Raw genomic sequence first — 13,745 nt, 5'->3', positions numbered from 1 at the left:
GTCCCTCCTGTCCTTCCTGCCACCTCCTGCCAGGCTGGCTCTGGGAAGTGGGTGAAAGGAGATGCCAAGGCCAACGCGTGGGCCTCTGGCCACCTCCCAGGGGCGGTGCCCCTCTGTGACACCTGGTACTTGGGTGTGAGGAGGGACGGCTTAGCTGCCCAGAGAAGGTGGCAGGTGGGCCAGGAGAGACGGAGAGCCTGCTGACCACCAGGCTCCATTCTGTCCCCTCCCCAGGCAGCAGCCACATTGGCAGTGAGGCCGTGGCAGCGTCGGCAGCAGAGGATGCCCCAGGCCCTGGAGCACGCAGATGGCAGCTGGGCCTGGGTGGTGCTGCTGGCCACCATGGTGACCCAGGGCCTCACCCTGGGCTTCCCCACGTGTATCGGCATCTTCTTCACTGAACTGCAATGGGAGTTCCAGGCCAGCAACAGCGAGACCTCATGGTTCCCCTCCATCCTCACGGCTGTGCTCCACATGGCAGGTGAGCAGCCTGGGGAGGGGCCGATGAGAAAGGCCTGGGGGTTGCAGGGAAGCCACAACCTCCCTGGCCTTCTGATTCCCTCTGAGGCCACAGGCTTTGCCTCCTGGGTGAATTCCTAAGGTTTCACTGGATTTCACCAGGGGCCCTTGGCTGGAATCCAGCTGGACTGGGCTGGAGCCGGGGAGAGAGTGGGGAGGTGCCCGAGTTGCAAAGCCAGGCAGAGCCTTGTGTCCTTTCTGTGGGATCCACTCAGACACAGGCGTAGGTGTGCTGGGGCGCTCAGTGCCAGGCTGGGAAGAGCGCTGGGGCCAGCCCACCAAGACTCCCCTGCTTTCCAGCTGGCCGGTCTCTCTGAACCTCGGTTGCTTCCTCTGCAATCTGAGGGTAATGCCCGGTATCCTGCCCAGCTCCCACATGGAATAGCAGGGAAGACCACTGTCTTCCCTGGAGGTGCTGGGAGTTGGGAAATGTATGCGGCTGTGAATTATTAATATTTTGGAGACCCTCACTGGGGCAGGGAGTGGCTTCAGGATAGGAAAGGGGACGCAAGGAAGACACCAGGAATGGCCGGGCGCGATGGCTCACGCCTGTAATCCCAGCACTTTGGGAGGCCGAGGCGGGCAGATCACCTGAGGTCAGGAGTTTGAGACCAGCCTTACCAACATGGAGAAACCCTGTCTCTACTAAAAATACAAAATTAGCCGGGCGTGGTGGCAGGTGCCTGTAATACCAGCTACTCGGGAGGCTGAGGCAAGAGAATCTCTTGAACCCGGGAGGCAGAGTTTGCGGTGAGCCGAGATCATGCCATTGCACTCCAGCCTGGGCGACAAGAGTGAAACTGTCTCAAAAAAAAAAAAGACACCAGGAACAAGAGGGGGACAAGGAAGGAGCCCCAGCTTTCCCGGGACTCCCTGCAGACAGTAGGTTGCTAAGTGGGGGTGAGGGAGGAAGGCAGCCCCTGTCTGCCCCTTCTCCTGGCTCTGTCACCACAGGCCTCAGAGGCCCCTGTTCCCGGCTCGCTTTTCCAGGAGTGTGACTGCCTCACCCTGACCCCAGCGTTGAGAGCAGGGCAGAGGGAGGGTTCTCCGCAGTAGCCCCGGACACAGGGACCTGCCCTTGGCTCCTGGGAGCTCTCCAGGGAGACTGCGTAGACCCCGGCCTCGGAGGGGCCCGGTGGACAGGAGCCCGAGCTGATGGCCCACAGGCCTCTGCAGGCGTGTGTCTGCTGGCCGCAGCTGCCCATCTCCCCGGCTACCTCCTGGCTACTCCCTCCACTGGCCGCCAGCAGCCTGCCTATTATTCCAGGTCCTGCCCTCAAACTGGGAGGGAGGTCAGGCTGGGAGAAAGCACCACCCTCCTGGGTGAGCTCTGAATGTGCCATATGGCCTCTGGCCTGCAGCGTTGGGGCAGGGAGTGGGAATCCCAGAGGGCTTCTTCTCACACAGGCAGAGCAGGGTTCCTGGGCCAGGGGCTAGGAACCGGGCACCCGGTGGGGAACCTACTCCCCAGCCGACTCGGGGTTCACCACCCCCAGCAGGCATCTCAGCATCTGCATCAGCATGGGATTCCTGGCTGGCCATCTCTCTCATGTACACATACGCGTGTATGAGCCTGTGCTCATTCAGAGTACTGTAGACATTTTATTTTATTTATGTTTATTTATTTGCTTATTTCACCTGGGCTGGAGCGCAGTGCATGATCACAGCTTATTGCGGCCTTGACCTCTCAAGCTCAAGCGATCCTCCCACCTCAGCCTCCCGAGTAGCTGGGACCACAGGTGTGCACCACCATACCCAGCTAATTTTTTTTTTTTTTTTTGAAATGGAATCTCACGCTCTTGCCCAGGCTGGAGTGCAGTGGCGCAATCTCGGCTCACTGCAACGTCTGCCTCCCAGGTTCAAGTGATTCTCCTGACTCAGCCTCCTGAGTAGCTGGGACTACAGGTGTGCACCACCACGCCTGGCTAATTTTTTGTATTTTTAGTAAAGACGGGGTTTCACTGTGTTAGCCAGGATGGTCTCGATCTCCTGACCTCATGATCCGCCGGCCATGGCCTCCCAAAGTGCTGGGATTACAGGTGTGAGCCACTGCGCCCAGCCCATACCCAGCTAATTTTTTTACTTTTTGTAGAGACAGGGTCTCACTGTGTTGCTCAGGCTGGTCTCAAACTCCTGGGCTCAAGTGATCTACCTGCCTGGGCCTCTCAAAGTGCTAGGATTACAGACATGAGCCATGGCACCTGACCACAGTATTGTAGAAACTTTAAACACAATGAATCATGGATACTTTCACTGATCCTTTCAAGTGCCCCTGCCCCTACCTACGCCTTTTAGAGGTAAGGAAAGCAAGCAGGCATAAAACACAAGACCTGCCCAAGGCTGAAGAGCAAGTTCACGGCAGAGGAAACACCCTGCGTCCCGCCCGGCCACACCACCCTCAGCTATGCAGCTGGCCTGCAGCCCCATCCCCGCCCCCAACCCTATGACTCTGGGCTTTCCCCAATGTCACCTTCCCTAAGTCAGGCCAGAGTCTCTGGCGTGAGGAGGATCTGTGGGTCAGTCCTCTCCAGAGCCACCTCCCCCTCTACAGGGGCAGAGACGCCAGGCCACCAGCCTCTGCTTAATTATGCCGAGGACGGGCTGCTCACTTAGTCTGTCACTTTCTTTTTTTTTTTTTTCCGAGACGGAGTCTCCCTCTGTTGCCCAGGCTGGAGTGTAATGGCACGATCTCGGCTTACTGCAACCTCCACCTCCCGGGTTCAAGCGATTCTCCTGCCTCAGCCTCCTTAGTAGCTGGGATTACAGGCATGCACCACCACCCGGCTAATTTTTGTATTTTTAGTAGTTTTACGGCTAGCCACCACACACGGCCACTCCATCACTTTTTTTTTTTGAGATGTAGTTTCACTCTGTCACCCAGGATGGAGCACACCAGGTTCTGCCTCCCGGGTTCAAGCAATTCTCCTGCCTCAGCCACCCAAGTAGCTGGGATTACAGGCATGCACCACCATGCCTGGCTAATTTTTGTATTTTTAGTAGAGATGGGGTTTCACCATGTTGGCCAGGCTGGTCTCGAACTCCTGACCTTAAGTGATCCACCCACCTCGGCCTCCCAAAGTACTGGGATTACAGGCGTGAGCCACCGCACCCGGTGGCTACTCTGTCACTTTTATACTCACACTGGCTCACACCACACATCCCCCCCTCCACTGCAGACACACACAAGCACCTCATGTGCACACACTTCCCTGTCCCTTTAGTTGCACTCTCGGAGAGTAAGTTAAAGAAGCTCCACATGTGCTTGGGTGAATGGGGCCCCTGTGAGGTGCCAAGGAGCAGTCTGCAGCTCTTTTCTATTTTTTTGGGGTGTGGATTGGTGAGAAAGCATCTGAGAGCCAGGCAAGGAACAGGCCCCTCTCTACATGGAGCCAAACCTCTAGGTGCAGACTTTGGTGGTGCTGGAGGTGGTGCAGGAGGGGAGAACGTACCCTGCCTGATTTTCTGCAGAACACTCCAGAGGCCAGTGCAAGGAGGCCCAGAGGGGCCCAGGGTTCCCCTCAGCTGTAGGGCTGGGAAGGTGGTGGGAGGGTGGGAGGGATCTAGCCAGTCTTCCTGAGGATGTTGGGGGTGAGGGTGGGGCAGGTAAAACAGGATCTGAAGGTGCACACTGTAGCCTAGATGCCCTGGAACACTGTCCCGACTCCTCCCACCAACAGACCCCCAGCAAAGTGGGGGAGGTAAACTCATGAACCAATCCTGTTTCACCCGGATAGAATGAGCAGCCTCAGGTCCGTGCAGTGCAGGGTCTTGCTCCACCTTTCTGGGAATCCTCATCAGGGTCAAACATCGCCCAGTCTGAATCCTTACTTTGTAGGGGAAAAAACTGAGGCACAGAGAGGGATCAGGCTTTGCTCAGGCCACATGGCCAGTCCATGGCAGGTGGGTATCAGAATCCAGGCCTGCTCGTGCCCTTGAAACCACCTGGCTAGTTCAACTGGAACTGCCCTCTCCCAGCCACTCTCCTCCTCTCCCGCCACTTCCTCATTCAGCTGCTACCTGCTGGCTGTCTTCTCCCACAGGGCCCCTGTGCAGCATCCTGGTGGGACGCTTCGGCTGCCGAGTGACCGTGATGCTGGGGGGTGTGCTGGCCAGCCTGGGCATGGTGGCCAGCTCCTTCTCTCGCAACCTCAGCCAGCTCTACTTCACAGCAGGATTCATCACAGGTGACTATCACTTCATCTCCAGAATTTATAGGCACCTGCTAGAAAGTGCCAGGCACAAGTGGACAGGGCAGGCAGGCCTCTTAATCTTCTGGAACTGCTGGCTGGGTGCGGTGGCTCACACCTGTTATCCCAGCACTTTGGGAGGCTGAGGCGGGCAGATCACCTGAGGTCAGGGGTTTGAGACCAGCCCGGCCAACGTGGTGAAACCCTGTCTCTACTAAAAAAAATACAAAAATTAGCCAGGCTTGGTGGCGGGCCCCTGTAGTCCCAGCTACTCGAGGCTGAGGCAAGAGAATCGCTTGAACCTGGGAAGTGGAGGTTGCAGTGAGCCAAGATCGCACCACTGTACTCCGGCCTGGGCAACAGAGCAAGACCCCATCTCAAAAAGACAAAAAACAAAGTGCTGGGATTACAGTTGTGAGCCCGCCATGCCCAGCCCTTCCACGGCATTTTGTTTTAAGGGGACTGGAGGAACAGACTGTACCCGTGAGTGGTTATGAGGTCTAGAGAGGTTTTTTTTTTTTTAATGGGAGAAATAACGAAGGAGAAGGATCTAGGAAAGAAGAGAAAAAGGATGATGCAGGAGAGAGGGGACTTGCTAGAGGGGTGCCTCTGAGTGGAGAGGATGCAGGGCAGAAGGGAGGGACAGCCACTGGGGGAATGGGCAAGCCATTGTCACTGGCTGGCAGGCATGTGGGCAGCTGAGCATGAGGATGGGGAGGGGGTGTTGGGGTGCACAGAGGAAGACACCCAGTAGTCACCTAGCAGGGCAGGCAAGGCATGACTGAGGGAGCTGTAGTGGCGTCACAGGCAGCCTGAGGGCCCGCCTGAGACCATGGTCACCCATGATTGAGAACTTTCTCTCCAGCATGCTCCGGTGTGCAGGTGCAGACGCTGAGTGGGTGGGGAGCTGGGAAGGCCCCTCTGGAGAGGTGGCGTCTGAACTGGGAGGAGAGTGGAAAGTCTGGAGGAAGCAGATTCCAAGCAGAAGGAACAGCAGCTACAAATAACCCGAGGTAGGGGCAGCTTCATGTCCAGAGGCAGAGAAAGAAGCTCCTGTGGCTTGATCCTAGTGAGTGACAGGGAGCAGCCTCAGATGGCATCTGAGAGGTGGGCTGGAGCCAGACCACAGAGAGCCTTCCCGGGCATTGTGGAGACTGTGGATTTCTTGTCAAGTGTGATGGGAAGTCTTTGGAAGGTGTTAAGCCAAGAGAGACTTATTCCAATTTGGGGTTTGTTTGTTTGTTTTTCAGACAGAGTCTTGCTCTGTTGCCCAGGCTGGAGTGCAGTGGCACAATCTCAGCTCACTGCAACCTCCACAATCTTAGCTCACTGCAACCTCCACAATCTCAGCTCACTGCAACCTCCACAATCTCAGCTCACTGCAACCTCCACAATCTTAGCTCACTGCAACCTCCACTTCCCGGGTTCAAGTGATTCTCCTGACTCAGCCTCCTAAGTAGCTATTACAGACTTCAGGCGCCTGCCACTAAGCCTGGCTAATTTTTTGTATTTTTAGTAGAGATGGGGTTTCACCATGTTGGTCTCGAACTCCTGACCTCAAGTGATCCGCCAACCTTGGCCTCCCAAAGTGCTGGGATTACAGGCGTGAGCCACCGCGCCCAGCCCAATTTGGGTTCTTGAAAGATAACTCTCGTGCTACACCTAGGGGAACGGGGATGCCCTGGCAGCCTTGGGAGGGCAGATCTGGGGTGGGGTGCTTACAGGGAGGTGGTGAGGCCAGCTTATTCCATTGTCAGTCCCCGGGGACTTGGAGCTGGGTATGGACTAGAACCAGAGGAGGGCAGGTGTGTGAAATGACCCCTGACCCCACCCCCGGGTGCAGGTGGAAGGCCCCAGTGCGCCTCCAGGCTGGTTTCCCCTCTTGCCCCGCAGGCCTGGGCATGTGCTTCAGCTTCCAGTCAAGCATCACGGTGCTGGGCTTCTACTTTGTGCGCCGGCGGGTGCTGGCCAACGCGCTGGCCTCCGTGGGCGTCTCGCTGGGCATCACGCTCTGGCCGCTGCTCTCCCGCTACCTTCTGGAGGACCTGGGCTGGAGGGGTACCTTCCTAGTCTTCGGCGGGGTCCTTCTCCACTGCTGCATCTGCGGGGCCATCATGAGGCCTGTGGCCACCAGTGTGGCCCCTGAGACCAAAGAATGTCCCCCGCCACCTCCCGAGACACCTGCACTTGGCTGCCTGGCCGCATGCGGCCGGACCATCCAGCGCCACCTGGCCTTCGACATCCTGCGGCACAACACAGGCTACTGTGTGTACATACTGGGTGTGATGTGGGCCTTCCTGGGCTTCCCACTGCCACAAGTCTTCCTGGTGCCATATGCCATGTGGCACAGCGTGGACGAGCAGCAGGCAGCCCTCCTCATCTCCATCATCGGCTTCAGCAACATCTTCCTGAGGCCCCTAGCCGGGCTGATGGCAGGACGGCCGGCCTTTGCTAGCCACCGCAAGTACCTGTTCAGCCTGGCATTCCTGCTCAATGGGCTCACTAACCTGGTGTGTGCGGCATCAGGTGACTTCTGGGTGCTCGTGGGCTACTGCCTGGCGTACAGCGTGTCCATGAGCGGCATCGGCGCCCTCATCTTCCAGGTTCTCATGGACATCGTCCCCATGGATCAGTTCCCCAGAGCCCTGGGACTCTTCACTGTCCTGGACGGCCTTGCTTTCCTCATCTCCCCACCACTGGCCGGTGAGGAGCTGGGAGGGAGGGCAGCCAGATAGTGTGGTAAAAGGGGAACAGTTTAGACATATCTGGGCCAAGTCCAGCATCTCCAGAGGTTTGTGCTACAGCTGGTTTCCCACCTGGCACTCAGTGTATGAACAGTTAAAAGCATGGGTTTGGCCGGACGCGGTGGCTCACGCCTGTAATCCCAGCACTTTGGGAGGCCGGGGCGGGTGGATCACGAGGTCAGGAGATCGAGACCATCCTGGCCACATGGTGAAACCCCGTATCTACTAAAAATACAAAAAATCAGTTGGGTGTGGTGGCGGGCACCTGTAAGTCCCAGCTACTCAGGAGGCTGATACCGGAGAATCGTTTGAACCCGGGAGGCAGAGGTTGCAGTGAGCTGAGATCACCCACTGCGCTCCAGCCTGGGCAACAGAGTGAGACTCCACCTGAAAAAAAAAAAAAAAGCATGGGTTTGTGTGCCAAACCTCAGTCCTCCATCATCCTCCCTATACCTCCTTTTTCCTTTTTATTGAGACAAGGTCTTGCTCTGTCACCCAGGCTGGAGTGCAGTGGTGCAGTCACAGCTCACTGCAGCCTCAACCTGCCAGACTCAAGCAATCTTCCCACCTCAGCCCCCCAAGTAGCTGGGACTGCAGGCACATGCCACCGCACCCAGCTAATTTTTATAGTTTTTATAGAAATGGGGTTTCACCATGTTGCCCAGGCTGGTCTCAAACTCCCAGGCTCAAGTGATCTGTCTCCCTCAGCCTCCCAAAGTGCTGGGATTACAGGTGTGAGCCATCACGCTTGGCCACCTCCTTTTTCCTATCAGTAAAGTGGGGATAAATAGAATCTACCTCCAGGGAAAGAGCTTAGGAGAGAGTCTGGTGTGCAGTCAGCATCCTGCAGAGTTTCCTGTAATGATCATCCCAGTTCTCCTGTTTCCTGCCCGTGGGACCCGGGCAAGTCTTTTTCCTTTTTTGAGCCACAGTGCCATCTGCAAAATGCGGAAGAGAACACCTGCCCTAACCATTTATTAACCTCTGCCAGCCTCTGGGTGTGCATGGGGATCAAAAGGTCTCCATTCCCAGCCTGACCAACATGGTGAAATCCCATCTCTACTAAAAATACAAAAAATTAGCCGGGCGTGGTGGTGTGCATCTATAATCCCAGGTACTTGGGAGGCGGAGGCAGGAGAATTGCTTAAACCTGGGAAGTGGAGGTTACAGTGAGCCAAGATCACACCACTGCACTCCAGCCTGGGCGACAGAGTGAAACTTCCAACTCAAAAAAAAAAAAAAAAAAAAAAGTCCCCTTCGTCTGGGGGATTACCTTCTAGAGCAGGAGTCAGGAGTGAAAACAAAGAGACACATCCGCAACCATAGTGGTGATTTATGATGCGAGGGAAACCGAATAGGGAGGTAGAGGTGCACATGAGAGGCAGCTGAGAGCGTGAGATTCTGAGCAAATGAGGGCAGGTTTGTAAAGCCCTTGGTACTGGGGAGCAGTCAGACAACACAAGGCAGCAGTTATTAGAGTAGATCCGGGAGGTTGAGTTCAGCCCATTGGGGACTCTGTCCAAGTGTGGTGTTGGAAGTCCCAGTTTCCAAGGGAATTCTTTTTTCTTTTTTTTTTTTTTGAGGCAGAGTCTCGCTCTGTCATCCAGGCTGGAGTGCAATGGTGTGATCTCAGCTCACTACAACCTCTGCCTCCCAGGTTCAAGCAATTTTCCTGCCTCCGCCTCCCTAGTAGCTGGGATTACAGGCACGTGCCACCACGCCCGGCTAATTTTTTTTTTGGAGACAGAGTCTCACTCTGTCGCCAGGCTGGAGTGCAGTGGCGGGATCTCAGCTCACTGCAGCCTCTGCCTCCCGGGTTCAAGCAATCCTCCTGCCTCAGCCTCCCGAGTAGCTGGGACTACAGGTGCGTGCCACCACACTCGGCTAATTTTTGTATTTTTAGTAGAGATGGGGTTTCACCGTATTGGCCAGGCTGGTCTCGAACTCCTGACCTCGTGATCTGCCGGCCTTGGCCTCCCAGAGTGCTGGGATTACGGGCGTGAGCCACCACTCCCTGCCTTAGTTTTTGTATTTTTAGTGGAGACAGGGTTTCACCATGTTGGCCAGGCTGGTCTCAAACTCCTGACCTTGTGATCCACCTGCCTCAGCCTCCCAAAGTGCTGGGATTGAAGGTGTGAGCCACTGTGCCCATCCAAGGGATCTTTTTTTTTTTTTTTTTTTAATGGAGTCTCACTCTGCTGCCCAGACTGGAGTGCAGTGGTACGATCTTGGTTCACTGCCACCTCTGCCGTCCAGGTTCAAGTGATTCTCCTGCCTCAGCCTCTCAAGTAGCTGGGATTACAGGTACCTGCCCCCGCGCCTGGCTAATTTTTGTAGTTTTAGTAGGAACGGGGTTTCACCATCTTGGCCAGGCTGGTCTTGAACTCCTGACCTTGTGATCTACCCACCTCAGCCTCCCAAAGTGCTGGGATTACAGGCGTGAGCCACCGTGTCAGGCCCCAAGGGAATTCTTTAAGCAAACAAGTGGGGACAGCTCTTCAGAAGGAGGCATAGGTGAGACCTGGAGGGTCGGTGAGCAAATATCACAGACTCCACTAGTTCCCTGCCACCACATGCCCTTAAGTTTTCTTGCAGCCTGTGGACGCTTCCTGCCCAGGCCAGAGGACGTTTAGTGTTTCTTCCCCTCCTTTCATTCAACAAGTATCTGTTGAGTGTCTACTGGGTGTCAGCCACAATTCCTAGTACAGCAGAGACAAAAATAAAATACCTGCTGTCAGGGAACACACAGTTTAGTTGAGGGGAGGCCTGGTAGCACTGGCCTAACTTGATCTCTGTTCCCCAGGGTTGCTCCTGGACACCACCAACAACTTTAGCTATGTTTTCTACATGTCCAGCTTCTTCCTCATCTCAGCTGCCCTCTTCATGGGTGGCAGCTTCTACGCCCTGCAGAAGAAGGAGCAAGGCAAGCAGGCTGTCGTGGCGGATGCCCTGGAGCGGGATCTTTTCTTGGAAGCCAAAGACGGTTCTGGGAAGCAACGGTCCCCTGAGATCATGTATGTAACCAGCGTCTAAGACCCAGGGGTCACCTGTGTGACCAGTGTCTGAGTCCTGGGATCACTGAGTGAACACTGTCTTAGCCCAGCCCAGGAGGGGGACCTCCAGCTCCTTCACCAGGGGCTTGGGTGAAGAGCAGCCCAGGAAGCCTGGGCTGTCCAGGCTCTGCAAGCTGGGACTCTGCCAGGAGCTGGGACTTTGGAGGCTGGCCTCTGAAGATGCCCTGAGAAACTTTTTTTTTTTTTTTTTGAGGCAGAGTTTCGCTCTTGTTGCCCAGGCTAGAGTGCAGTGGCACCATCTCAGCTCACTGCAACCTCTGCCTCCCAAGTTCAGGCGATTCTCCTGCCTCAGCCCCCCAAGTAGCTGGGATTACAGGCATGTGCCACCATACCCGGCTAATTTTGTCTTTTAGTAGAGACGGGGTTTCTCCATGTTGGTCAGGCTGGTCTCCAACTCCCGACCTCAGGTGATCCACCCACCTCGGCCTCCCAAAGTGCTGGGATTACAGGTGTGAGCCACCGCGCCCAGCCAGAGGAACCCTTTTCTAACAACTAGTGGAATCCAGGAGCGGGCCCTCCGGACTTTTTTCCTTGGGTACCAGGGTACTCGGGGCCCAGGAAGCTGGGTCTGAGCCCTGCTCAGGTTTGTCCCGGCCGGCTCAGTGCAGCTGGCTGTGTGTTGCTGCTCCTACAGCTCAACGCACTGGACCTTCTCATCCAGCCTGGATGCCTCCATCATTTCTCTTTGTCTTTCTCTGGCCTCCAGACAGTTCTGAAGAGCTCACCTTCCTCCAGGTTCCTGCTGCCCTGCTCTTCCCAAGTGACCCAGCCCTCACCTGTAGGGCAGCCAAGGCTGGTGGTGCAGCTGCCCCCACAAAAGTCACTGGGCCTCGCACTGATGATGAGAGGCAGTGCAAGGTCCAGGCTGAGGAGCTGGCTGGCCGGATAGGGACAGATTAAAGGTTGAGTGGCGCGCCCATCCTGGCGCCAGTGCGGAGAACGGGAGGGGGGCCCCTGGCTTGGATCCTAGAAGTGGTGAAGTCTGAGGGCTCCCCCTGCAGTCTCAGCAGGACCTGCTCTATCTAGGAGCTTCCTCCTTCCTTTCCCCACCCTGTCTCCTTGGCGGGGAGGATTAGTGCTGGGTGGGGGGAGCCAGACATTTGACTGACGGGAGAGGAAGGCTTGCCAGGCAGCCCGAAGACTGTTGTGAAAATGGGGCTGCTTTTGCAAGAGAAGCTCTTTTACTCCCCATTCCTGTCCTCTCCGGAGGCCCCCCTTTTCCCTGCCGTGTTATTGGTGTCAACCCTGGGGTAAGTGGCTGGCTGGACTCACCCCCGCTCCCCGTACACCTGTGACCTGTGACCTGGAGGTCCGAGCTCCCCACACACACATTTTGCTGGTGCCTTTCCCTGAAGTCACCACCCAGGGGCTGGCTGTCATCAGCCCATTCTTGTCCCAGCAAGGTACTGAGGGAATGAGAAAACACAGTGTGTTTGAATTACACACAAAAATGTTCCCGGCAGCAGGTCATAAACTCTGGGAACTAATGAAGCTGAAACAGAGCTGGAGTCCTTTCCCCTCCCCTTCCTTTCCTCCCCGCTCAGCAAGGGGTGTTCAGGTTCAGGCTGTTGTTTGTTGATTCAGGCTCAACCAGGCTCCGGCAAGAAAACCTTATCAGGAGATTTTATTTTCATAAACGAGTGCCAGTCTTCCCGCCAGCCATGTCCAGCTGGCGTCAATAAGCATCTTTGGGGATGTCCCGCCTCCTCCAGGACCAGCCATGAGTGCCTCTTATGGCCAAAGGCGGTACTACAGGCCAAGCAAAGGGCTCTGGGCTGGAATAGCCCCGAGTGTGTGTTTAACTGCCACTGTCTGCCATGTGACTTCGGGCAAATTGTTGACCACCTCTGAGCCCTGAAAAAGTAGGAGGTTACTTTGTTAGAGCAAAATAATAAAATTTAATTTTAAAGAAGAAAACATAGGAGGTTCGTTTGGATGAGCTGGTCTCTTCCAGTTGAAAAGTCTGACTCCGTGAGCATCCTGAAGACCCCATTTCCTTCTGGCTCCCCGCCCAGTCTTACACTTGGCTGCCATCAATATCACATGCCCTGAAGGGAGAGTGCTTGCATGTACTTCGCCAAATCCTGTCTGCTCCATCTCAGGTGAATGGAAAAGGAGGGAGGTGGGGCTGGTAGATAGGTGCTTTTGGTGCTAGTATCCACCAGGTTTTGTGTGCATCCCATAATGAGCCCACTTCCTGAAAACATTTAAAGAAAAAAGGTATCAGCTGGAGATGGTAGTGCGCACATGTAATCCCAGCTACTCGGGAGGTTGAGGTGGGAGGATCACTTGAACCTGGGAGTTTGAGGCCAGCCTGGGCAACACAGCAAGACCCTGTCTCAAAAAAAAAAAAAAAAAAAAGGCCAGGCGTGGTGGCTCATGCCTGCAATCCCAGCACTTTGAGAGGCCAAGGCCGGTGGGTCACTAGAGGTCAGGAGTTCAAGACCAGCCTGGCCAACATGGCAAAATCCCATCTCTACTAAAAATACAAAAATTAGCCAGGCGTGGTAGCAGGCGCCTGTAATCCCAGCTACTTGGGAGGCTGAGGCAGGAAATTTGCTTGAACTGGAGAGGAAGAGGTTGTGGTGAGCTGGGATCATCATGCCACTGCACTCCAGCCTGGGTGACAGAATGAGACTCTGTCTCAAAAACAAACAAACAAACAAACAAAACACTTTGGGAGGTCAGAGCAGGAGGATTACTTGAGACCAGGACTTCAAGACCAGCCTGGGCAACACAGAGACCCCGTCTCTACAGAAAAATTAAGGAAAGGGAAAAAAAAAAAAAAAAAAGCCAAGTGTGGTGGCTCATGCCTGTAATCCCAACACTTTGGAAGGCCAAGATGGGAGAATCACTTGAGAGGCCACCTTGGGCCACATAAGGAGACCTCCGTCTCTACAAAAAATTTAAAAGTTAGCTGGACATGGTGGCACAGGCCTGTAGTCCAAGCCACTCAGGAGGCAGAGGTGGGAGGATCACTTGAGCCAAGAAGTTCAAGGTTGCAGTGAGCTGTGATCACACCACTGCACTCCAGCCTGGGTGACAGAGACCTTGTCCCCCCCACCCCCCCAAAAAAAGGTATCAATGAATGTTCTGCGTAAGAAACTTTCATCTCACCTGCTCCTAGGCAAGAATAATGGTCATCTCTGGGCGGAATTCCTTCAATAAATATTGAGTATTTACTGGGTGCCAGAGACTGGGCAGAGGTAAGACCTACCAAG

At 55.3% G+C, this 13,745-nt stretch overlaps 1 protein-coding gene across 2 annotated transcripts; it reads left to right on the top strand.

Moving 5' to 3' along the window:
* Positions 1–256: 256 nt before the first annotated feature.
* On the top strand, positions 257–12,431 carry SLC16A5 (solute carrier family 16 member 5). 2 transcript variants are annotated; one of them, XM_032177900.2, is made up of 5 exons: positions 279–481; positions 4,560–4,703; positions 6,600–7,409; positions 10,254–10,468; positions 12,166–12,431. In XM_032177900.2, exons 1-5 carry the CDS (start codon positions 283–285, stop codon positions 12,373–12,375), a joined length of 1,578 nt encoding a protein of 525 aa, XP_032033791.1. In that variant the 5' UTR covers positions 279–282; the 3' UTR covers positions 12,376–12,431. The 2 variants fall into 2 exon arrangements, with proteins under 2 accessions (XP_058284734.1, XP_032033791.1); XM_058428751.1 differs by lacking the exon at positions 12,166–12,431 and having other exon boundaries at positions 257–481; positions 10,254–10,483.
* The last annotated feature ends 1,314 nt before the right edge of the window (positions 12,432–13,745 follow it).

The sequence above is a fragment of the Hylobates moloch genome, unplaced genomic scaffold (genome assembly GCF_009828535.3).
Source record: "Hylobates moloch isolate HMO894 unplaced genomic scaffold, HMol_V3 SCAFFOLD_15, whole genome shotgun sequence".
NCBI lineage: Eukaryota > Metazoa > Chordata > Mammalia > Primates > Hylobatidae > Hylobates > Hylobates moloch.
The sequence above is the reverse complement of the archived record's forward strand: the minus strand, read 5'-3'. Positions and strand labels throughout refer to the sequence as shown.

Coding starts and splice junctions, on each gene's coding strand:
- SLC16A5 (XM_032177900.2), top strand. CDS start 283: ATGCCCCAGGCCCTGGAGCACGCAGATGGCAGCTGGGCCTGGGTGGTG. Junction 482..4,559: donor GGCTGTGCTCCACATGGCAG/GTGAGCAGCCTG, acceptor CTTCTCCCACAG/GGCCCCTGTGCAGCATCCTG. Junction 10,469..12,165: donor GGTCCCCTGAGATCATGTAT/GTAACCAGCGTC, acceptor TTCATAAACGAG/TGCCAGTCTTCCCGCCAGCC.